General features: G+C 39.1%; 1 protein-coding gene across 4 annotated transcripts in view; it reads right to left on the reverse strand.

Moving 5' to 3' along the window:
• Positions 1–2154: 2154 nt before the first annotated feature.
• chrna8 (cholinergic receptor, nicotinic, alpha 8) overlaps positions 2155–26936 on the reverse strand; it is a 203510-nt gene continuing 178728 nt past the window's right edge. For all 4 annotated transcript variants that reach the window (XM_043715308.1, XM_043715303.1, XM_043715315.1 and 1 more), the window contains one exon: positions 2155–5633. In XM_043715308.1, coding sequence (XP_043571243.1) covers positions 5112–5633 — 522 coding nt within the window. In that variant the 3' untranslated portion in view covers positions 2155–5111. The remainder of the gene's footprint in view (positions 5634–26936) is intronic.

Here is a 26936-nt window from a genome sequence, read left to right on the forward strand (position 1 = left end):
ACCTCCACTCAAATCTGATTTTACATTCCTCTAACATGAAACACGGATTTTTAGTTTTAGATCTGCTCAGAATAGGTTGAATAGCAAGGGCCCCTTTGGCTATGGTCTCAGAACATATTTGGAGGTAGTCAGGTGCTCTGTGGAAGTGATAAGGTACCCTTGGAGTTCTTAAAAAGTGCACAGATTTAAATACAGTAGTCAAAAATGGGAACAATCAATGTATCTGGAAAAGGTATGTGTCAAAACTATCAGAAGTACTTGTTAAATTGCACAGCCATAAGTGTCAAGGCATTTAAAAGCACTATCCTTTAAATCTTTGAAAGAAAACATCTGGCAATCATCACAAAATGTCATTTTCATGATAGATTTAACCTTTATAAATCACAAACGCACTCTTCCTTTGCAAACTCTGGCTTAACCTGCTGTTGCACTCTTGTTTATTCTGCATCAACCTGTAGTTTTTGTGTTAAAGATAGTGATATTGCTATGATTCTGACAGGATAGCTTTATGGATTTTAATATTTTTATAAATTTAAGCATAAGTATTCTTTGCTCTGCAATCAGATTGCATCTTTAGATAGGAGCAAATTTCAAACAATTTGTAACAACTTCAGCTTGTGTTCATAATCTGAGAAGTGCTTGCACCCTGGCCGTTTTCTGTGCTGGATGAGTCTCTGGTTATGGCACCTAGAAAACTGAAAGGTTAATTATAAGGTCTAACTGAACGAAGAGAAAATAAACATGTTTTGCACAATGAATTTCAATGTATCCAAAATAAATTTGTGTTAATGTAACACTTGAACTGCCTTTGGATCTTAACAATGAACACCAGTTATATTTAACTCTATGATTTGTAATGCTGTATGCTTCTAATCCTTGACACTGAAAAAACTGTTAGAATTGGAAATTGCATTTATTTATTGGGTTGAAGCCACTGAGTTTGTTTTGAAAGACTGACCACAGCATTTCAGTGACTTAAAACAGCAACTTCTAAGATGACTGAACATTTGCCCCATAAAGTCTAATGCCATTATAGTGGAGTCAGGTTGTCTAGGAGTATCCATCAGATGACGGATGGGGTGTCAATTAAGCTAGAGGCTTTGTCCTAGATGGTATTAAGCTTCTTGAACGCTGTTGGAGCTGCATTCATCCAGTCAAGTGGAGAGTATTCCATCACATTCTTAAATTGTGCCTTGCAGATGATGGATAAGAATTGGGAGTCAGGAGGTGAGTTACTCATTGTAGGATTCCTAGCCTCTGACCTGCTCCTGTAGTCATGTATTCAAATGGCTGATCCAGTTCAGTCTCTGGTCAATGTAATCCTCAAAATGTTGTTAATGGGGGATTCAGCAATGGTAATGCAGGTTTTGCTCAAGTTCCTAAATATCATACTTTGTAAAATGCTGCGTTGATACCAATGGTAGTCATTCTCACCTCAGATCAAGTGGCAGAGGGGTAGAGCCATGATCAAAGCTAGAATTACAAAGTTTCTCTGCTCTCAGAATTAGTCTTTGATCATTTCAAAGTCGCAAAATAATTTGTTTATATTCTCATTAAAAACCACACAAAAAAAGGCCACCTTCCTCACCTTCACCATGCTCCTGGTGGTTGGCCTTGCCTGCCCTATATGTGCTACCTCATTTTAGTTGGTTTAAATATTTCCTCAATGTTTTTGGATCAAAGCCAGAAAAATCTAGACAGTATAAAATTATGGATGAATGCATTGTTAACAAGCTTAATTGATCGTGAATTTGCCTTTAAGAAAGGCAAGTGATTTTGAGAGCTGCTGTCTTGCATGTTTTGGAGATCAGCACAATGGCGTTTAATTGGTAACCTGATATGATTATGTCATAAATATAGGGGTGGGTAGCAGCAAGAGATGCAATACCCAATTTCCAAGCATAAAATTTACCCCATTGTCTGTTATAGATAGATAAATCATCTTTAGCCATTGCATGTTTCCTTTGTATAATAAACCATCACAGTCCCATAAGAATGAAGAGATTTTGACTATTATACATGACAATCATTCCACTCATTAAGCATTCCTGGAGTATTCATAGATACTTGGTAGATCTGAGCTCTGTTCTACCCACTGCCTACAAATTATTTTCTTGTTTCTGTTTACACAAAACACTAAGCATCTCTAGCAGGTACCTGCATGAACTTTAATTGAACACTGAAATAATGATGGACAAAATACAAATGAAATTTACTGCTACATTTAACTTCTGTTTACCAGAAACACAAAACATCAACAAGTCTAAGAAATTACTTACATTTGTTAGAGCTAACAACAATCAGTTAGCTCTGTTTCTTTCTTCATAGATTTTGCCAGACCAGCTGAGGTTTTCTAGAATTTTTGTTTTCAATTCATGTCGGAAATGATTTATTAATCATTATGAAAAGCAGCCATTTTTTAAGCCCCAACCCTACACTATTACTTACATCAAGTTGTTATAATGCCATTACATCTCAAAACAAATATCATTTGCGCCAGGTCAGTTAGAAACAGAGGAAACAATTAGATTTAACAAAGCTCGTATTTATAGTCAGTTATATAACTAATAAAGCTTTTGTATTACATCCAGATACAATTACATCAATTGGGATATGGATAGAAAGACAGCTAAATACATGAAACTCTGAGCATACTTCCCAGAAATCTAAACGCCAGAAGTACAGCAGGTCATTTGGGTTTGTAAAGAATTTAATGCAATTAAATATCACATTGAGGGTCATAAAGCAACCAGGTTAGTACATAGACTTGATTGAAGTTGAGAGAGAAAACACAAATCAAGGTAATGGATAATAGATAACACAATTCAAGTAGCTGCTAAGTGGCTAAAGACATCTTGTCTGGAATACAACAGCAACCATTAAATAAATGGGCATCTGGGTTTTCCCCAGTGCATAATTTAATTCAAATAGCTGATCAAAGAAAGTACACATTGCAAGAGAAACACATTATAATAGTAACAGCATAGTTTTTGACAGATGTCAGAACAGACTAGACTAATTATTAGAGCGATAACAAATTTGATCAGTGGCATGAAATACTAATGCCCTTTAAAATAGTTGATTGCCCTTGTACATCACCTTGTGCAAATATATGCACTTCAATTTTTTTTATATCATTAATTAACATATGAAAATTTTCAGCAAAGCATTAAGTACCAGAAACACACCTCATTTCTGATGCTGTAGCACAAACTAGCACATACACATTGGACATTACTAATTAAAGGACCATAACTCCATAAGTAACTGAAGGTCATTTATCTTCTAGGTGCAACAAACTGTGCAAAAGAGCTGAAGATCTAATTCACAAATGTGCTTTTACAGCCAACATAGCTCTTCTCCAACCCATCTGTTGCTAATTCACCTACACAATACTTTTTTTTTCTAATTTGCACCTCTGGTTTGAGTAATAGTTATTCTACAGGCTTTTCGGAAAAAAAAGCAGTACGTGCTGAATTCAGCTGCTTGTTTGTCAAATGATGTGATACAATATTTTACCATATAAGTAGCTGGGACATGTATCATGCTACCAAGTGGAGTAGCTGAAGTGAGTAGTATAGATGGCCTTGATGATAAGCTAGATAAATGCACGAAGAAGATCAGGATAGGAAGATGTGCTAAAAATGTTAGATGTGAAGTGTGAGGCAACTTGCATAATGTTAAAACACCAGCACAAAGTAGTTGGGCTGAATAATCTGATTCTTTACCACAAATTCTACCTAATGATAGTTATGAGAGAGGAAGAAAGAACTTGCAGTTATATAGAACCTTGCATAACCTCTCGGTGTCTTAACATGCTTCACAGCCAATAAAATATTGCTAAAGTGTAATCATTACTGTAATGTTCGATATCCAGCAGTCAGACTGCAAGCAGTAAAGTGCCTCAAATAGCAATGAAATAACAAGCAGGTAACTCTTTCTAGTGAAATTGGTTGAGAGATTTATATTGATCAAGTCACCAAAGAGAAATCTTTCTTCCTTTTGTTCAATGTGAGGAGTGATCATTCATACTAATTTACTAAATAAGGCTTTGTTTTAGATTGTATACCGATGTACCTAATCAATGTATAATTTGTTAAGCCTCCCATAATATTCCATGCAGTGTAGTTCATCATCCATTTTTAATAAACAGGTTTTCTCCATGTGAGCCATATGTTACATACTACATCTTAGCAGTGATGGTTAGCCCCAGTTGTTCTTAACAATTGCATTAAACTCCCCAGTTGCTCCATCATAAGCATCATATACAAATTACAGGTTCTTCTTGTGAAAGACCCACTGCTCGTCACTACCTCCAGTGAAACAACATTTTAAATATTTATTGTTTCAAATGTATTAATATTTAACTATTTTCCCTGCTCACATGACCAAATATTAACAAAGAACAGACTCTTGGGAGGGAGTGACCATATTGGAAATATAAGTATATTCAGCTGTGTATTTCCATTTTGGGATTTAGCTATATCACAGTGTCACAAAACATTTTTTTCCTTGTTTTACATATCATAAACTGTTCAGTTCAAAGATTCCTTATTTAACAGAAAAAAGGTGCATGTCTGTTTTTATCATTATTAATCATGAATTGATCCAATTACATTAAAAGTGAAACTTACTTGTTTGATTTTCTTCTAACAATGTCAGAGAAAAACAGACATCCATTTGTGTTTTGGTAAAGGAGGAATTTTGTCTCCAATATACATTGCTGAATTTCTTGTTATCATTTCTGTTACTGTGGGGCCAAGTCTTGGCCGGGCAGTTTTTAACTAGGAAGTAATTGAATTGTCAGGCCATGTCATCAAGATCTTTTTGTAAGCATTTCAAAGCCTTTAAATGCATCATTAAGGGTAAGGAACTTTTCTCTCATCAAATGTACTTGCATTAAATGGTAATATAAAATGAATGGCAATCTTGTTTAAAAAAAAATGTTTCAGTGATAGGAATGAAGGGGATTTGTATGGGGTTTTCTGTGAAATTACGTTCCTGAATATCCTTTTGTTCAAAGATGGTGCTTAGCACCTCTTGTATTCTTGTGTTGCTGACATCTGAAGATTTGTTCAGAGATAGTGCATTTTGGTGAATCAAATCAAGCCTCATGCAAAATCTTTTGAAACTGCTTCTATGAAATTAGGGGCTGACATTAAAATGGCAAATGTACAAATTATAGAAAACACTGTAAATGCCACTAAGCACAATCTGTCAACCACGGCAGCAGCAAACTTCCATTCACTGCAGAGGACTTCACCCTCATCTTGGTCCCGGAAACGCTTGGCAATGAACTGAAGCTCCTCTAGAATCTTCACGATCTCCAGAGAGCTTCCAACAATAGGAATGCTCTGGGCACAGCCACTGTCCTTGGAAGGCGAGCAAGTGATCCGACCGCACATCATACCTGAGTCAGCACTGACAGGGCAGCATGGGTTCTCCATAGTGTGATAGCCGAAGTAGATCATGTTGCCATTGCCAGACCGCTGACTGGGCATTCCACTCATCTCCACGGTGCTGAAGCTTTGTTGCTGCTGCTGATTGTACCTGCAAGGCACACTGCTCCTTCCATCTCCAGGCTTCTTCATGCGAAGAAACCAAGCACACCAATTCAACAACACCACTCGGACCTGTTAGAAAAACCAGGAGAAAGGAAAATGCTCATCATTACATATTTTGCATCTTCCATGGCCACAGCATAGTTCTATAGCATTTTAAACCCAATTAAGTAATTCTAAAGTACTGTAATATGGGAAACAAAGTAGGCAATTAGTGCACAGTTAGCTCCTACAAATAATAAATGTGTTCCTAGCCAGATACTCTGTTTCAACGGTGTTAAGCTATAAATATTGTCTAAGACACTGATGAGAATTTGCCTGCTCTTCTTCATTTAGTACAGTATATCATGTTATGACACGGGGTAAACTCCTCTGCTAATTTAAACCAGCAACACAGAAAAGATTCACCCTGTGCTATAATCTGTTAAAGAACTATTCCAGAGGTCATTATTTAAAGTAAAAATTAACAACTTTATTCTTTAAGTCTAACAGTGAATATTAACTAACAACTATTTACAACTCCTTTCTCTTAAACCTATCTTTTACTTCCCACTATACAATACAAATCCAAGAAAAAAAAGTCACAATTATGATTTACGAAAAAATGTTGTTTCAAAACCAGCCAACTTTGCCAAATCTCCTTTGTAATTCTCTCCAGGTCAGTTGCGATGTTCTGCTCCGCAGACTTCTTCTACAGGCAGGTACCTCCCAGAGAGCTCTTAAACTAGCAGCCTACATCTGTTGGTCTTTGGCAGCTCTCTCTCAACTGTTCAAAAATGTCCGGTTTTCTACTCCAAAACATCGGATCATTTCATTGGCTTTAATATTATCAAAATACTACATTCAAACTTGATTGGAGTTTGGTACCTTGGGGCATAATTTAAACTGATTGGCCGAAATTGAATTTGTTTTTGTCTCATAGCAACCCAGCTACTGCTAGCTGTTTTGACCAAATATTACATTGTTACCTTGTTCAGAACACTTTGTGTTGTGTCAGGCAAACCTTGTTAGTTTTTCAACACTCAAAGGTACAGGAACTCTACACCTTCATAACAATCATAACAGCTCCAATGGTAGCTCAATTTGTTTCTTTGATTGGTACAGTAAGTTTGACAGGGCATTATTGATATAGTAATGCCATCAAAAAGAGTTTACCATTAATCTTAATTCTTAGATGAAGCAGGTGGAGATTCTGGTTGGTCAAACTGTTGCCCATGTAACTTGCTGCACCCCCATGTCAATGATAGCCCAACTAAATAGCACCCTCTTATCATAGTACATAACTTTTCAAGACTCTTTCTTGTGCCCCAGTTCCGATGAATGCAAAATAAAAACATTCAAACTCTTGTCTTCTTTTAGCAATGTTTAAGTACTGTTCTACCAAGAATTTATTAATTGTAAGTTTATTAAACTGTATATTATTACTGAACTTAAGCAATGCATTTGCAAAATAATTTTTTTTCAGGAAACACACTTGTGTTGAATGTTTTTTTTTATTGTCTCTTTGTTCTTTGTCAGATGGGGTGGATTTAATTCTGAAAATTAAAATGGATGTTAGGACTGCCCATAACTGAATGGCACAAAATAGCTGATACTTGTTCATGACTATTGCTGTAGAATATGCCTGACAGTAATTAGAGCGTGTGGAAAAATACTTGCTTAACATAGTCTCTGCAAGTAAAACAATAGTAACTCTCTACTATCAAGGTTGCTTAAATGAGATAAAACGTGTAGCTGCAATTGTTTAACATTTAACTAGTTGTTTCTCTTGAATAATTTAATCAACCTGTTACAACATTAAGTCTGTGTTTTAGTTAAGATCCTTTACATAATTGTAGATATAAATTCCAAAGTAGCTATAAATGTACTCATATACACAAAATCACCATTAGAGGTAAAGATTCAAACCAGTTTCAGACAGTAAAAGTAGCTCCCCTTCTCACTGCAGAGAGGAATGAATATAGAAATTAGCAGATATTGGAATGTGGATTGAATGAACAGATTAAGACATAACTTGTTATCCAAAGAGTGCTAACATTAGGTGTAAACACACAACTTTATTGGAACTGATTAAAAATCAATATTCTTTTGTATTCCCTAAAATGAGAAATTTAAGAGGTTATGAAGTAATAGGCAAATATCTAATTGATTGGCAGTTAACAATACAGCTGCCAAATGTTACTTGAATACAGTATCCATTATGAAAAGCCTCAAGGAGAAAGATAAGGAGGTCTGGTAAAACATCATGAAAGACCGGGGCGGATGGATACAAGCCCACCCATCTTGGTGATTAGCAAGTTTGAACTGTGTAAGATACTCCACCCAAGAGCCAATTACAGAGGGATAACCTGACATCACGGACCAATAGCAATCAAACTGGGGGCGTGTGCACTCTAAGCTTGAAGTGCATAAGACATTCAAAAGCTTTGTGTGTGCCTTTTTGCTGTTGCTGCAACTTAGCTGTAAATTGCAATGAAGGTTATCTGACACTACCACCAGGCCTGGGCTCTCAGTGGAAAATGTGTGATCTAACAATAGGTGACACTGAATCACCACCACTTTGCATCTTTCCAAATTTACCTCCATTCGAGGTTTTGTTTAAAGGCCAGTTTTGAAAAGTCATAGTGTAACTTGTAGTGTAACCCGTTTCTCTCTCCACAGATGCTGCCAAACCTGCTGAGTTTCTCCGGCACTTTGTTTATGTTCTAAAATGCCATTGTTGGGAAAGAAACATACAGAGGAACCTCAATTATCCGAACTACACGGGCAGGGAGTATTTTGTTCGGATAATTGAATGCCGGATGACACAGTTTAGCCAAGCATCGGGACCTTGCAATCTTGTCTGGATAATCTGAAATTCGTATAATCGAATATCGGATAATCAAGGTTCTTCTGTAGTTAGATGTTAAAGAAGGAACATTCCTTTAAACACATCATAATTTATATTGGTCCACTGATTTTATTAACTGAGGTTATTTGTAACTTTCCTTGAGCACATCAGTTTAATTGCTATGTGGGTTAAGGCTCATGGAGCTTCAATACTGAAGTAGGAGCGGCAGTAAGCATTGCAACTGGAATCTTGAGCTTAGAAACAAGACTGATAATGCTAAAATGGAGTATTGTCTAATGCCTTCCAGATTAAGTCATTTCATATTCATTTAAACATGTGCCCTCTGGTTCTAGACCCTTTCACAAGCTTCTCCTTATTGATTTTGTTCAGACCCCATATGATTTTTAAACCACAATGTCCTCTCAGCCTTCTCTTCTGAGGAAAACTGTCCTAATTTATCTGAATTATCTTTAATAGCTGAAGCTGCTCCATCTTTTCTCCAAGATGTTCACAACTGTGTTTGACTTGACCCATTTCTGATATTAAATCTTCCAGTTGATATTATTCCTGCTGCCATATTTTCCTACTGTGATTAATTATTCTTCTTACTTGTACATTCTTCAGTATCTCATTGCTAATGTAATCTCTTGGCCTTGAAGACTTTTGCTTCTGTAAATGGCTATTTACTTTCCTGGTCTTAAATCAGTTAAATCACAGAGTTTAGCAATGCTCTTTTCCTTATTTCAATGTTTTAAATAATAATGTTGTATCTCAATATTTTCCCATATCTTTGCAATTAAAATGCAAGTTTCCCAGCTTCTGATGATCTTTTCTTTGACCCTGCATGCTTTAGCTTTATAAATGGTTTCCTTTGTCATATTAATTCTGCTTTGCAATGTTCCTGATGCTGCAACCTCCATGTAAAGTACTTTTATAGATTCTGATATACCCACTGGCCCCATGGCTCATGATGCCAACTGTCTATTGCAGCAACAATCATTATGAGCTCTAAGTACTCTTGTTTCCATTGTTACACTTCTCTCTGTGTGTTTTGTGCTGTTAACTGTCCCCTTACCCAATAGGGATTGTCATTTTTGGAGCCGCAATATGTAAATAATCCCAGTAGTTTAGCTGGGAAGCTTCGATAGATTCTCATTTCTTGATTGAATCTGCAACTGTCAAGTGGATCTAGCTCTTTCTAGCCCTCACTGCTTCTTCAGCACTTCTTACCAGACTTAATCAAGGCTTTAGCTTGGAATTTTTCTCATCCCAGTCAGTCCATCCACACTGCCTACATATTTATTCAAGTGATTGCAGTGGTTGACTGTCTAAATACTTCTTAAAGCATTAAAGTCTTTAAAGCTGTACACGCATTTGGTCTTCTGCAACATTCTTCCTTTGGGTTCAATGAATTTTTGTAGTGTTAAGCAACAACATCTATTACTTATCACCATTAGATATTTTGATTGGAAGGATGCTACTACATTCCTCCTCCCTTGACTAGGTCTAACGCCTACTTGGTTTACAGTGGTAGCAGAATAGTCTTGGTCAAGTCATAACGAGATGAGGGTTTTATTTGAATAAGATTTGGTTTATTCTTTTAACAATCAGGTACAAGTTACATTAGTCATTGTTATTTGATTTGATTTATTGTCACATTTATCTAGATATAGTGAAATGTTTTGTTTTGCATACAGTACAGACAGATTGTACCATACAAAGTGCATTAATGTAATAGAACAGAGTGAATAATACAATGTTACGGCTACAGAAAAGGTGCACAGAAAGCAAGATCAACATTAAATTTAAAATTTGAGAGTTCTATTCAGAAGACTAATAACAGCAGGGAAGAAGCTGTTCTTGAATGTATTTGTACGTATACATAAGCTTTTATATCCTCTGCCAAAAGGAAGAGGGTGGAAGAGAGTATAACTGGGATGGGACTTTGTTTATGTTGGTTGCTTTCTTGCAGTCAATAGATGGAAAGTTGGTTTGTGAGGTGGACTGGACTCTGTGAACAGAGTTTCTTGTGGTCTTGGGAACAGCAGTTGTTAAACCATGCTGTGATGCATTCAGATAAAATGCTTTCTATGGTGCATCTGTAAAAAATTGGTAAGAGTCTTGTGTACATGCCGAATTTCCTTAGCCTCCTCAGGAAGTAGAGACACTGTTGTGTTTTCTTGACCATTGAATCAACATGGGTGGACCAGGAGAGATTATTGGTGATAGTTCCAGGAACTTGATGCTCTCGACCATCTCCACCTCAGCTCCATGGATAGCCTCCACTCCACTTCCTGAAATCAATGACCAACTCCTTCATCTTGTTGACATTGATAGAGAGATTGTTGTCCTTACACCATGCCACCAAGCACTTAATCTCTTTCCTGCATTCTGTCTTGTCATTGTTTCAGATCCATCCTGCAATGGTGGTATTGTCAGCAAACTTGTAACTGGAGTTGGGGCAGAATTTGGCCACACAGTCTTGAGTGTGTAAGACTAAGACTAATGGGAGATGTAGCTGTGGAAGACTCCTCAGAATGCTGATATTTGTAGAAGCTCCTCCTCCAGCAACTTGCTTAACTGTCCACTACCATTCACAACTGGATGTGGCAGGACAGCAGATCTACAATCTGATTGTTTGGGTGTGGAATCACTTAGGTCTGTCTATCGCTGCTTAAGCTGTTGGACACAAAAGCAGTCCCAGGTTGTAGCTTCACCAGATTGACACCACAATTTTAGATATACTGGTGCTGTTCCTGGCATGCCTTCCTGTGCTCTTCACTGCACCGCTGTTGATCCGCTGACTTTATAGAAATGATAGAGTGGATGATATATCAGACTATGAGGTTGCAGATTGCAGCTGAATATAATTCTGCTATGACTGATGGCCCACAGCACCTCATGGATTCCCCTTTTAGAGTTGCTGGATATGTTTGAAATCATCTAGCTCAGTGACAATGCCACACATGATAGAGCATATCCTTATTGTGAAAGTGGAACTTCATCTCTATGAGGACTCCACCTTTTGAATCCAATCTGATTTAGTCAGATATCCATGATGTTTCTGGGCAACTAGTAGCTGACAACCCCAGACTGGTTGTCAAAAGGTGTGGTGCTTGAAAAGCACAAAAGGCTTCCTGATGAAAGGCTTGCCTGAAACATTGACTCTCCTGCTCCTCAGATGCTGCCTGACCTGCTGTGCTTTTCCAGCACCACATTGTTTGACTCGGATCTCTAGCATCTGCGGTCCTCACTTTCGACTAACCTCAGATAGGCTGGCTGCTCTTGAAAAGCATCAGGAAGCAATTCTTGATGAAAAGCTTAAGCTCAAAGTGTCAACTCTCTTGCTCCTCAGATGTTGCTATGCTGTGCTTTTCCAGTGCCACACGTTTTGACTTGGATCACCAGCATCTGCAGTCCTCACTTCCTACTAACCCCAGATTGGCTAGCTGCTCTCGAAAGGCACAACTGCTGCCACCAGGGAACACAATTTGCAAAGACCCTATTGTGGCCACTTAAATGCTTGAGGGCACTTGATTTCAGCAGACCACCCTCTGAGTTAACATGGATTTGAGATCCCCATTAGTCTTGAAAAAACAGTCCATCATTACAAATTATTTATGAAGAGTCGAAGGCCATTGTGCATCATGATATTTATTCAGACAAATATTGTGGAGCACATTAATTTGCTTTAATCAAAAATAGGTCAAGCTGCATTATAAATATTCAGATTTAATTAAATTAATGCACTCCACATAAAGGCCTCAGAGGCTGTGCAATTGTTTCTCAGTGTTTCCCCTGTGGCATCTTCTGCACTGCCAGATTTCCCCCGTAATACATTCCTAATGGAAGCAATGGCTTGGAAGTATTCTACTGACTATAATAATGAAAGAATACAGGAAACAAAAAATAGTTTCAGGTTTAAGACATAGTTTATAATGAGCTGTACTTTCCTATATTATTCATGATTGGAATGGAAGAAAAATATCAAACTATGTTCCCCTTTCATAAAGCCTGTTTAACGCATGTTGGAGTAATTAGTGATGAATAAGGTGACAACAATGATCTGCAGTTATTTATTTAATTGGCATTTTAAGAGATTCTGTCACCTGCCCTCATCCGTGATTATGTTCATGCCCGGGTGTCCTTGGAGAAGGCTCTTGATGCCTTTAGAGAGAGGTAGGCACCACAAGAGATACAGTGCTTTACTACCCCCTTCAACACCATTTTGATTTAGCCCCTTCCTGCTCTCCCTAACCCCCTTCACCTTTAATGGATTGCATTGCCTTTAATGGGCATTGCATGTAAATGTTCAACTGACTAGGCGTTTTTTTAAACTGGTGATGGTTACTCATTTTTTTAAAAATCACGGTGATTTTGGTGGTGGGAAGGCACTCCTTTGTGTGTGATAACACTTCTGGATAGAAAAAGAAAGAGATTCTGTCTATGTAACTTGCAACTATGGCTCAGGAAGTTTAACATTAAGATGGCATAATGCGCTATGTTTCATACTTGATGAGAGTGTTGGTGTTTAAATAAATGAAACTAGATGTGCCAAACACCACTGGACTAATGCAACTCAGCAGACTAGGAATTCATTGCCTTGTTTACAGGCTATACAACCTGTGCTTCTAACCAACCTTCAAGAGACTAATGAGACAGTCACTAAAGGTGTTTGCCTCAGTGTGGTGCTGGAAGATTCACATTTAATGACATTTCCCAATGTGAGAAGCTGAATAAATAGCCCCTCAAACTTGGTACAGGATCAAAAGTGGCACTTCTTTTACTGCCTTGGAGCTGTTCACTGTCTGACCCATTTGAAATAGGCAAGTTAAAAACTCATTAAACATTTGCCTTATAAAATCAGATGATCTTAAGATACTCAAATCTGGGTCAATCTGATCACATGCTCATTGCTGCAGTATGAAAATTTACACATTTTTCTTGATAATGGGTTGTTTCATAAAATATTAACTCAGCAGGGTCTCTTTAATTAGGTTATTTGATTCCTCAAAACAATACAAACAAAATTAATTTCAAACAGTCCCTGAAAGGGGTCCAGTGATTACAAATGAAATTGTGAAAGGAAACAACAAATTGACAAGATGGTGAAGTGGGCAGATGAGATTCAATGTCGAAGAGTGTGGTGCTGGAAAACCACAGCAGGTCAGGCAGCATCCGAGGAGCAGGAGAATCAATCATAAGCTCGATGAGGAATGAGGCTTGTGGCACAAGGCAGCTGAGAGATAAATGGGAGGGGGGTGGGGTTGGGAGGAAGGTAGCTGGGAAAGCGATAGGTAGATGAACATGGGGGTGAAGGTGATAGGTTGAAGAGGAGGGTAGAGTGGATAGATGAGAAGGAAGATGAACAGGTAGGACAGTTCAAGAGGATGGCACCGAGTTGAAAGGTTGGATATGGGATAAGGTGGGGGGAGGGGAATTGAGGAAAATGGTGAAATCCACATTGATCCCAGGCAGAAGATGAGGAGTTCTTCCTCCAGGTGCCAGGTGGTTAGGGTTTGGCAGTGGAGGAGGCCCAAGACTTGCATGTTCTTTGCAGTGTTGGAGGGGGAGTTGAAGTATTCGGCCACAGGGTGGTGGGTTATTTTATGAAATGTTTTCAGAAATGTTTTCAGAAATGTTTCCAGAGATGTTTCCAGAGATGTTTCCAGAGATGTTTTCTGAAATATTCTGTGAGTTGGCATCCAGTCGCCTCAATGTAGGAGAGATCACATTGGGAGCAATGGACACAGTAAATGATGTGGAAATACAGGCAAATCTCAGTTAGATGTGGAAGGATTCTTCAGGGCCTTGGACGGAGGTAAGGGAGGAGGTGTGGGCACAGGGTTTGCACATCTTGCAGTGGCAGGGGAAGGTGCCAGGTGTGGAAGGTGGGTTGGTGGGGGGTGGGGCGTGGAGCTGACAAGAGAGTTGTGGAGGGAATGGTTTCTCTGGAATGCAGAAAGGGGCAGGAATGGAAATATATCCCTGGTGGTAGGGTCTGTTTGTAGGTGGCGGAAATGGCGGGAAGATGATGCAATGTATCCAGAGGTTGGTGGAGTGGAAGTTGAGGACCAGGTGGGGCACACACACTAAACAACCTTTCCTGATGAAGGGCTTATGCTCGAAACATTGATTCACCTGCTCCTTGATGTTATTTGACCGGCTGTGCTTTTCCAGCACCACTCTTCTATCTAATCTCCAGCATCTCCAGTCCTCACTTTCTCCAAGATGAGATTCAATGCAGAGACAAGTGAGGTGATGAACTTTGGTTGGAAAAATACTAAAGTACAGTACAAAATGATGGGTGCAATTCTACGGGAGGTTTTAGGCACACATGGATCTGGATATATATGTGCACAGATCACTGAAGGTTGTGGGGCAGGCTAGAGAGCAGTTAATAAAGTATGCAGTGCTCTCAGCTTTATTAATTTGGACTGAGTAAAGAGCAAGCAGATGATGCTAAACTTGTAAATGATACTTGTCAGACCTCAGCAGGAGTTTTGTGTACAATTGTAGGAAAGGTACAAATGTAAATTGCTTTATCACTCTCTCCAATACAACTTTCAGGTATAAGAATCTTTAGCTTTCAGGTTAAAGTGAACAAACAAGGTCTGTTCTTAGAGACATAGAGCTGTGCAGAATGGAAACAGACCCATTGATTCAACTCATCCATGCTGACCAGGTATTCTAAATTAATCTAGTTCCGTTTGCCAGCATTTGGCCCATCTACTTCTAAACCATTCCTATTCATCTACCCATCCAGATGATTTTTAAATGTTATAATCCTACTAGCCTTCACCGCTGCCTCTGGCAGCGCATTCATTACTGCTCTGCATGAAAAAGCTGTCCCTTGGATCTCTCTTAAATCTTTCCCCTCTCCCTTTAAACCTATGCCTTCTAGTTTTGGACTCCCCCACCCCAAGGAAAAGACTTTGTATATTTACCTTGTCCATTCCCCCACATAATTTTCTAAATCTCTGTAAGGTCACCCCTCAGCCTCCGATGCTCCAGGGAAGATGGCCCCAGCCTATTCAGTCTCTCCCTGTAGCTCAAACCCTCCAACCCTGGTAATATCCTTGTAAATCTTTTCTGAACCCTTTCGAGTTTCACAACATCCTTCCTATAGCAGGGAGACCAGAATTGAATACGGTATTCCTAAAGTGGCTTCACCAACGTCCTATACAGTCACAACATGACGTCCCAACTCCTATACTCAATGCACTGACCAGTAAAGGCAAGTGAGCCAAACATCCTCTCCTTCCTGAAGAGAAGGTAGCTGAGAGAAGATAGTATTCAGACTTTCAAAATTGAGAGTGGTCTGGACAGATAGGGTGAAGCTGTTTGCATTTGTAAAAGAGCAAATGAACAAGAAGGTGTAGAATTAAAGTGATGTGCAAATGAAGCAAGGGTAATGTGTGAAAAAAACTTTTTCATGGAGCAAGTTGTTGGGGTATGGAATGTGGTGGAGGCAGGGTCAATTGAGGCATTCAAGATAGCATTGGATTTTTTTTGGATACTAATGACATGGAAGGATATGGGAAAAAGGCAGGAGGTTGGTGCTAGGTAACAGGTAGTGCAGACATGAGGGGCCAAATGGCCTCCCCTGCACTATAATAATTCTCAGATTCTGTGAAATTTAAAATAAAATTTGAATTTGGGGTTTGATGATGAACTCCAGCTCCTATGCTGCCCACCTGATTGCAGGAGGCCTCAGGTATGCCAATGGACACTGTATCCTCCCTCTCCCGGGACACCAGACCTGGATATAATTACAGTAGACAAACAGTAAGATTGAACAACCTCCTCTATAGCCCACTGCCTGTAATTAGTCATGACTGCCTTGGCCAAGCCCAGAAGCAGCTGCATGTGTAGGTCCTCCAAATCACACCCCTTCCCAACCCTACCACTTTGCAGCAGGTGGCCAAGGATTAGGATCATGGGCATGATATGGAGCCAAAAATTAAGAAGCAACTCCAACTAACAAGGGAGGTTAAATTGAGGTGTTCAAGATGGCATTGGGTTTACTTTGGATAGTCATGGAAGGATATGGGGACAAGGCAGGAGATTGGTACTAAGTAACTGAGCTAGTGCAGTCACGAGGGGCCAATGACACAGTCCAGCCTGTCTAACTCTCACAAGGCTTCAGGCATGTCCTGAACACTTGGGCATGAACGTAGCAACAGGAAACAAGCAGACAGTCTAGCTGAGCTGCTCCGTCAACCAGCCACTGACTGGATCTGTGTATAGCTCATGGTATGAAACAGATCTGGAGCCAAGGCACTTGAATCTGGGCATTCTAGTACATTGGAAGGGAGATCATCACTGTGCCACTTGACCCCTCATTGTTCTTGATCAGCCTGCTCAGACATGTTAACGCATACCTCCAGGTCAGGTGGGACTTGAATCCAGGTCTTCAAGTTCAGAGGTAGGGGCATTACCAAAAGACTCCTAACCAATTAATCAGAAAGCGAAGAACCCTATATGAGCACTTGTCTATGAATGTTATGCACTAGGGCCTTTTGCACTTGCCCAATACAAAGGGAGAATAATATCTCTAGACCAAGGAGCCATAAGCCCAAACTCTCTTCATACTTTTCCAGTAGTAAACCAGTTGAAACAATGGAACCAAATGTAAACGGTTTGAGCTGATTTAACTGGTGGCAGCCCTTTATAAGAATAGAAGGCTCTCGATGAAATCTTGAATTAAACCAACCAAACTACATTAAATAATATGAACCAAATACATTCAAGTTATCAATTGAAGGCCCCTTAAGCAGGCACTGCCACTAAAAATAAAAATTCCAAAGGATATGAACTGATTTTAAATTAGAATGTAATCCTAGGGGACATGAAACCCTCCAGCCAAGGTGCCCACTGGTCATTAAAGGCCTCAGTGCGCCAGTGGATACCATGTTCTCCCTTTCTCGGGATACCCAGTTGCAGATATAACCATTGAAGAGACACAAGCCATAGATAAAACCTAAAAGGTGACAGACCTAAAAGGATAACTGGAATAAAAGACAAAGCCCTAAAGGAAAACTTAAATTAAAAGGTAGGTTTATGGGGAGATATTGCAATCCAGCTGATGCAGTGCTCACAAGTCATAGAAGGACTCAAACGTATTAATGGATACGTGTGCTGCTTGTCCAGGTACACCCGGATATATGGACCATCACTAATGAAAGGCAAATAGTTGGATATAATAAATCCTTCACAACACACTGCCTGGACCTGTTAATGACCATCTTGGCCAATAAGAAGATTCTCTCCTCTCCTTCTCACTAACTGGCCAAAGATTAGTAACACAGGGCTGAGCTACAAGTTAAACTTCAGGAACAACTCCCATATAAAATGAAAAAGGGGCTACAGCGCCTCACATTCAGTGGGCAGCATGGTGGCTCAGTGGTTAGCACTGCTGCCTCACAGCACCAGGGACACGGGTTCGATTCCCACCTCAGGCGACTGTCTCTGTGGATTTGCACATTCTCCCCGTGTCTGCGTGGGTTTCCTCCGGGTGCTCCAGTTTCCTCCTACAATTCAAAGATGTGCTGGCCAGGTGAATTGGCCATGCTTAATTTGCCATAGTGTTAGGTGCATTAGTCAGGGGTAAATATAGGTTAGGGGAATGGGTCTGGGTGGGTTACTCTTCAGAAGATCAGTGTGGACTTGTTGGGCCGAAGGGCCTGTTTCCATACTGTAGGGAAACTAATCTTAACAAAACTCATGAATTCCTGAAGACTGCAGAAATTACAGGTGAAGCTCTCTTTATAAGTTATTTCACCTTCACCTGTTAGCTTAACAATATAATTAACTCTGAACTTCTCCTTTTCAGTTTGCTATACCAATAGTACACCAAGCTACAATGGGTTCAGACTATTACAATTTAATGGCAGATAATAAAGACGATTTTTGATCTATTGGAAAGCTAATGCACAATTAGATATTCTTTGAAAGCTTAAGGTGATCAATTAATGCAACTTTATGGGTGTAAACAAACCAGTGTTTTATTTACATTTATCAATTAAACATCTCATTTAACTATAAATAATGTATATAATACATATTAGTCGACAATAGATACTGCTAGCTGAAAAGATTGCCTCAAATTCAATTTCCACATTATAATCCCTTTTTACTCATGAAAAAGCCAATTGAACCCAGATGTAAAATCAGACCAATTGTATAGATATTTCTCGCTGAAAAGGTTGCCTGAAACTGAATTTCTATATTATAATTTAGTTTTCCTTATGAAAAATCCAATTTATTCCAGGTACAAAATCAGATCATTTGTAAGTTTCTCTCACAAATTAAATGTATAATAAGGCAATGGCATCCCTGCTGTAAACTGTTATACCACTTTCACTTAAATTGATTTTCTTTAAATGTAAACAATTTTGATGCTTTGACCCATACTTTGTAAAGTCACTGAATACAAATCAGCAAAACCAATTTACTTATCCTACTTACACAAGATATTGTGCATAAAAGTAAAATTTGATGCAAGTATGGAGATTTTTAAAAGATTGGCAATTCAAAAGTGATCTGCATTTTTATAGTGCCTCCAAGGAGAGAGAAAAAAATACTTCCAGACAGGAGGAATCAGAAAATAAAACTCCATAGCAAAGGCCATTTGTTTTATAATTTACTGGACATCTGAAAGACTTTCAAATTGGAAATGCTGAATCTCTGCACTCAAACCATTGGTGCATATGTTTAATCATCTGCTCAAGGGGAACAAGGCAAAAATAGAGTTTCAATGACTGCAGAATGCTTACCAACCCATTTCTGCTAGATCCTTAGCTGCAAGCCTCATCTTTTGTTATGTGGCTGAGATCCTGACTGGGAGCAAATATCGGAGTTGAACTTTATTAGGACTCAATGCATTGTAACAGAAACAGAAGCTCTCCTAGTGCCAAATCCATTAAATAAGACCTAGTGACATTGGTTTTCAAAGGATCGTTGGAAGCAGGATTTAAAATAATACCTAAAAACATTGAGATCATAGGTCAGGATTTATGCAGTTAATGGTAGGGCTCTGGAGTGTGTTACCAAACAAAGAGACTAGGGGATGAGGTGCATAGTTCCTTGAAAATGATAGACAGGATTTTGAAGAAGGCGTTGAAATATTTGCCTTCTTTGGTCATAACACTGAGTATTGGAGTTCGGATGTCATGTTGTGGCTGTAAAGGACATTGGTTAGGCCATTTTTCGAATCCTGCATACTATTCTGGCCATCCTTCTAAAAGGAAAGATGTTGTTAAACCTGAGAGGGTGCAGAAAAGATGTACAAGAATGTTGCCAGGACTGGAGGCTTTGTGTTATAGGGAAAATCTGAATAAGCTGGGACATTTTTCACTGGAGTGTCAGAGACTGAGGGGTGACCTTAGAGAGGTTCATAAAATCATGAGGAGCATAGATAGGGTGAGTAGCCAAGGTCTTTTTCCTAGGGTGGGGGAGTCCAAAACTAGAGGGCATTTTTTAAAGTGAGAGGGGAAAGATTTAGAAAGGACCTGAGGGGTAACTTTTTCACACAGAGGGTGGCGTATTAATGGAACGAGGTGTCAGAGGAAGTGATGGAGGTGAGTAAAATTACAACTTTTAAAGGGAATTTGGATGGGAATATGAATAAGAAGCATTGAGAGTGATATGAGCCAAATGGGACTAGGTCAGATTGGGATGTCTGGTCACGCAGACAAATTGGACCGAAGGGCCTGTTTTGGATCTGATTTTTTTCCGATTTCCACGTAAGGGTTTGGTTCAGACATTGTTTTATGTCCTGTATTTACTCTGATTGCAAATCTATAAGAAATACACAGCTTCTGATGGGAACCAATTTTGCTCCATTATTTTGGTTGCATGAAGAGTGAGGAACAGGATTCCTAACACAAGTAATAGTTGAACTGCTTAGAAGGCAAAATGTGAGGTTTAGGGTAGGTGAAGTTGTTGCTGGAAGAAGATCCCACCTATCCCATGAGGTACACAAGGACAGAGCCAGGGTCCCAATGTCTGAGCAGCTATAAAGGGAGGAGTTGCTCTTCTCTAGACTGGCTGTCATGGTGCTCTATAATTTTGTACACTAAATACTGTCTTCTGAGACAGATAGTTTGTCTGTAGCAGGGCAAGTGACCCACATCCTTAACTCCTTTGCCTCATGCTCTTTCCAGGGTGCTACAAGGGACATTGTCTACAACTCTGCATCTGTCATTCATGAATAAATTCGATAGGCCACTAATGTCCTCTGTACCAGGAGCAATAATAGCAGAGGCTTCCTCAGGGTGCCACCTATTAAATGGATGGGCTTTACGATGGACTAGAGTGGCTAGTTTTTTTGTGTGCAGGGTGGGGTCAAAGATTGTACACATGTAACCACCAGGGTAGCGAAAAAACAGACCTGTGCATTCATTGAATGGAATTGTTTTCCTATTATTGAGGTGCATCTGGTGTGTAACAAAAAATAATGTAGAGCTGTGTGAGGTTTATAGCTAATCTAAATTCTTAGATCCCATACAATATGGAAACTGGCCCTTTAGCCCAACAAGTCCACACTGACCCTCCAAAGAGTAACCCATCCAGACCCATTTCCAAAACCTATATTTAACCATGACTAATGCACATAATACTATGGGCAATTTAACATGGCTAATTCACCTGACCTGCAGACCTTTGGACTGTGGGAGGAAACCAACGCACCCAGAGGAAACCCACGCTGACACTGGGAGAATGTGCAAACCCCACATACTCACCCGATGCAGGAGTCAAACCCGGATCCCTGGCACTATGAGGAAACAGTGCTAAGCACTGAGCCACCATGCAGCCTCTATTAGTCATAGCTGTTAGTTGTAATTTCTTTATTAGCATTAGCCAAGTATCACCACTGCTTTACCTGGCAGAACCTGGTTGTTGAGGGACAACCATCATCCAACTAAGATCCTTGCACAAGAAAAGCAGTTTCTACCCTCTCCAAATCCACCGAGAAGATTATCTGATCTGCTGCATGCCACCTTTAACCAGTCACAAATATGAAGCTACAAATTCCTTGTTGCTCCACTCCTGGCTTTTGACAATGACAGCTCATCATGCCTGCACAGATGAGGTACAACCAGCATTATGGAACCACAAACAACATCTTATATTTATGTCTAGTCTACAATAGTATAAAACATCTGAAAGCACTTTGCATGGCTATTGTCAAACAAAATATATTGCCAACCTACACAAAGATGACACTTTTAACCTAAATTGTCAGGTGCAAGCCCATGGTATCTTGAGAAATAAGTTTCTTAAATTCCAAATAAAATCACTTGTTGATTTCAGTGGAGAATGGAATTGAGTGGTGTATAAAGCCAGCATTGCACCCTATCTCATCAGTTCCCCAATTGGCTGGAAAGGCTAAAAGAGTCCCAAACAGATATTAGGACAAGTCTCCAAAACCTTAGTCAAAGAGTATATTTTAAGGAAAACCTTCAAAGACAGACAGAGAGAGAGAGGTAGAAAGGTACATTATCACCAAGGCTATCATCAAATACAGTTTGAAAGGCAGAAATGTGGGATTCTAGCAAAGCTGCAGAAGTTGGTGACACAGGTTTCTGGCAAGGCCCTGGCTGCTGTGTCTAATAAAATGGCCAGATACTTCATGATAGGTTGTCAGCTAGTGTGCTGAAGCAGCTTTACTTTAAATCCAACCATTTGCCACAGATTTATCAGTTGTCTCTGCAATAATATATGGGTTATTGATATTTTTTCATGGTATTTCTTCTGTCTATTGGAATTCCTTTTGAAAACTACGTCAGTGGCAAATGGTCAACCTTTGATTTGGGTTGGAAATAGGGATCTAAAGATTTAGGCCAACATCTTTTAATCTGCATAGTCACACTTTGGGTGCCTTTTTATTTTTTTCATTGTTGTGGGTGTTGCTTATTAGGCCTCAATTTGTTGCCCATCCCTAATATCTAGAGGGTAGTTAAGAGTCAACAACACTGCTGTGGGTTTGGAGTCACATGCTGGCTAGATTAAATTAAGAGCAACAAGGAATTTGCAGCTTCATATTTGTGACTGATTAAAGGTGGGGGGCATGCAGCAGATCAGGCAGTCTTCTTGGTGGATTTGGAGAGGGTAGGAACTACTTTTCATGTGCAAGGATCTTAGTTGGACGATGGGAGAGGAGGTTGTGCTGTTGTATTGCATTCTTGTGGACTTGGGGATAATTTGATTCAATTGGCTTCCCCTGCCAGTGAGCACATTCCCCTTAATGGGCCCTTCATGCCTCTCACTTAACATGCAATTGGGTTCCTGCCTCCGGGAGCCGTACTCATGGTCTTGCATATGTACAATCTGAGACCGTATGCTAATTTGCCTGTTCCTTTAAATTTGACCCATATTGTGGATGATGGGGTAATAGATAGAGTTTTGCATTTCCAGCACAGATATTCCACATGAATTGGTCATATGGTATGTTTATAATTTTACCAAACCACACATCCCTACAAGCTGTTGCTACATGGTCAAGCTGAATGTTCATTCCATCAGAGCTATGATATTGGTATTTTTTCTCCATTACCTAAATGATCACTATAAAAGCTAAAACATCCAAATGCATAAACCATTCATTTTTCTTTCCTCAATTTGGTTCTGCATTGACCTTCAAAGCAGAAATCCTTTTGAACTTCCATAGATTTACGTTCTATTTTTTATAAGTAATGTCAATTTCACTGTAATATTCTTTAGTAATCTGGCGTCTTGTAAACATCATAAGGAAAGAACTCATACAGAGATTTGCTTGATTATTGAATCGTTGCTTAATGTTGATTGAAAAGAAAATCACTCTGGAGCTGGCAGTGATCCAATATCATTAAAAGGGATATTGTATCCTTAAAATGTTTTTTGTTTGGAACTTCTGTGAAATTAATGATTAAACGTCTGCTACTCCTATCATCCCCCATCTGCTTCTTAGCAAGCTATCTCTAGTTATTGTCCTCTTTGCCCTAGAGAATTGCTCTTTCTTGACGGAGCTGCTGCAAAATTTGATCTTTGATATGGATTGTTCTGCAGTCACTAATAGAAAAGTGACTTCCTTTACACAGAGCTTCTGTTAGTGAACAAGATATTGAATCTTACCTGAAATTAATTTGGATGGTTTTGAACTATGAGATAAACGATGCATCAAAAATACATACCTCAACATAAGCGGAGTATAAGAAGAAGATGGTATGTTTAACAAAGGAATTCCTTATCACATAGATTTAGGATCAAACTGAATGCTTATATATAACCATAATATTACTATTCTTTCTACATTATTGCACCTGCATTTTTAGTAAGAACAATTACTGTTTAAATAGGTTTTTGATTTGCAATATTGAAGATAGATGTAATCCATTACAAACTGTAGATATATTCCATATCTTTTGATATTCAGATAAAGAACTAAACTATGTTTCAAACAGTGCATTAATGTTGACAATGTTGACTCCTGCAGAGCACAGAATCTTTATATAGAAAGATGCGGAGGCCACAATTAAAATTCTATGACTGATATTCTGTGCAAATATACGAAATGGTTTATAACTCTATGATAGCTAAGGTGAACCACAGGTGAACCTGTTTTCTCAGCATTAATCTCTCTGGGAGAATAATATTCATTTTCATGAGGTTCTTAGTGCCATCTAATTACCAAAGTAAACAATTCTGCAACCTTTATAATTACATTTGGAAAGACTGTAAATATTACTTCTGATATAATGAAAGCTGTTATTTGCTTGTGGAAGTTGATTACAATGCCAATAGAATCTGATCTACTTATTACCCAAGTGTTCCCTCCTTCACTTGCACACTCTTCATATCAAGGCGATGTCTGTAGGATAGGGCAGAATAAGGTCTGTTCACCAATCAAAATTCAGAAATGGATATAGTTTCGTTCTCGTGCAATCCCGTGTCATAAGAAAATCATGTTATAGCGGCAACAATTAAACCAATGGGACCAGAATCATGTTATAACCAATACACGCTTAAAAAGTTCAGGCTTTAGAAATGGTGCCCCCAATTCATCAATTGCATTATCATGAATTCACATTAACGAAACATGCATTATAGCAGAACAACCTGTACATTGGATTGTGGATTTGTGAATTAGTAGCAAACAGGGAGAAAGAGAGAAAATGTGGGGAGTATTAAGTGTTCATGTATGAACTTGACTTATTGAAAAGCATATGCTTCAATTCAGGCATTTATCAAGGAAAGTTGACAGATCCAAGACAGTTGTATGAGAAACACAAATTATTGGTTCAGCTTAGTTACTATAGTCAGACACCACATGCTTGAAAAGCTCAGAACACAATGTCTAATATTAGATGTATTCCATGATTGGACAGCACTTGCTGCAAACGTATGTGTGCACTTATAAATGTGCTAACATCAAGTTTAAGATTTTTAATCAGGATTGCAACATGGCTCACCTAGGTTACCCGAAACTATACGCATTTGCATGCAAGGATCTCCAGGCATTGCACGTTAGAATTCACTCCTAATGCACACAAATAGTGCTGAGGTGGAAGAGCTGGACAATACTGTAAAAAAGTTACTCACTATCAACATATAGTTGAGTGGCAGGGGATCATAGTAAAACTGTCCATCGCCTTACTGTGTAACAAAACAGTTTAACAATTTAAATCATGCTTTATCTCACTTGTTCTTTTTGATGTTGTATCCACGATTAAGAATGGCCCACAGGAAAGCAAAAGTGCACCCATCATAATCTGTGGATAAGTGGTCAGGCAACCTGCAACATGACACTGGACCTCTTCTTGGAGGGTTAGGGCTGCATCCACAATTATCTTACAAATAAAGATGGGGGATGTGCATAATGAGCAATGGTTATCAGGTTTTGTGAGTTGTCGTCGTTGAATAGAACACTGACATTACATGGTTATCTATTTCCACTTCTCATCATTTAATCTGTGTTGTAACAAAATGAGAATAAAGGAAGCCTTGGAGCTTAGTGGGAAATGCTAGGCAGTGTATTCATGCGTGTACAATTCTACACGGAGGTGAGTTCCTACTCCTGGTCTTTCTTCACCGGAATCTTGGGCCTGAGATCAGCATTTTCTCCACAATGTGAGAGGAAGTGAAATTTGATGACAAACAATCCTGAGCTTGATTTTTAACCTTGCTGGGCCACATGACCCAACATTTATAACATTTATAATATTAACCACATGGTGGGTGCCCAGGAATTATACAGTGTAAAGTTCTGTAATGCCAATAGGATCAGATATCATTTCACACAGGGCTAAAACAGAGATGTATTTTTCCCATGAACCCAAAGCAGATTACAAGTGGGCTAAGGTTCTTATGCAAATATCCAACATGGCCTTTTATGGGGTCCAGTGTATTTCAACCTTTCCAATGAGGACCACCAAGTCTTCATGTGACTTAATGTGGCAGATGGAGTTTAATGTGGATCAGTGCAAGGTCATGTGTTTGGGTTGAAACTTTGGGTTGACTTATTATCTTAATGGGGAGAGACTATGGGTGCTCCAGTACAGAGGGAATTTGGTATATTTGTTCATTAGTCACAGAAAACTAGCAGGTAAAGCACATAATAAAGGAAGTGAAAGAAATGTTGGCTTTTATAGCTAAAGGAATAGAATATAAAAGTAAGGAAGTATTGTTGCAATTATACGAGGTATTGATGAGACAGCACCGGTAGTATTGTGCACAGTTTTGTTTCCTTTATTTGGGGAAAGATGTAGTGGCATTGGACACAATTCAGAGGTGGTTCACTAGATTGATCCCAGAGATGAGGGGTTTGTCTTATGAAGAGAGATTGAACACATTAGGCCTATACTCTCTGGAATTTAGAAGAATGAGGGGAGATCAAATGGAGGTATTCAAGATAATAAAAGGTATGGATTAAATACACGTGGAGTGGGGCATTCTAGGAAGAAAGGTCATTGTCTTAGAATAAGGTGTAGCAAATTTAAAAGATTAAGAGAAACTACTTCTCCCGAAGGGTTGTGAATCTGTGGAATTCACTACCCCAAAGAGCAGTGGATGCTGGGACAGTGAGTAAATTTAAGGAGGAGTTAAACAGATTTTTAATTGTTGATGGAGAGAAGACAGGAAAATGGAGGTGAGGAGCATGTCAGCCATGATCGAATGGCAGAGCCGAATGACCAAATTCTGCTCCAATGTCTTATGAACTTAATCATCCTGTCCGTCTCCACCCAGCCTCATTCCACTTCTCCTGTAGGAACCTCTTGAAATCTTTTCCCAGTCACTCAGTTGGAAGTTGGAAGGGGCCTAAGGTACCACTCAATCTTTTTCCACCAGCAGCTGCTCTGAACCCTCTTTACATTCTTCCTCGACAAAAAAATTAACCAGAAGCATCACAGAATTGTTACAGTACAGAAGGCCAGATATCCCATCGTGACTGCACTTGCTCTGAGAAGGAACGACCTGCCCCACACCCAGGCTTTCACCTGCAACTCTGCATATTCTTCCTTTTCAGATAATAATCAAATTTCCTTCTTAATACTATGATTGAA

This window comes from Chiloscyllium plagiosum, chromosome 2 (assembly GCF_004010195.1).
Source record: "Chiloscyllium plagiosum isolate BGI_BamShark_2017 chromosome 2, ASM401019v2, whole genome shotgun sequence".
In the NCBI taxonomy this organism is placed as follows: domain Eukaryota; kingdom Metazoa; phylum Chordata; class Chondrichthyes; order Orectolobiformes; family Hemiscylliidae; genus Chiloscyllium; species Chiloscyllium plagiosum.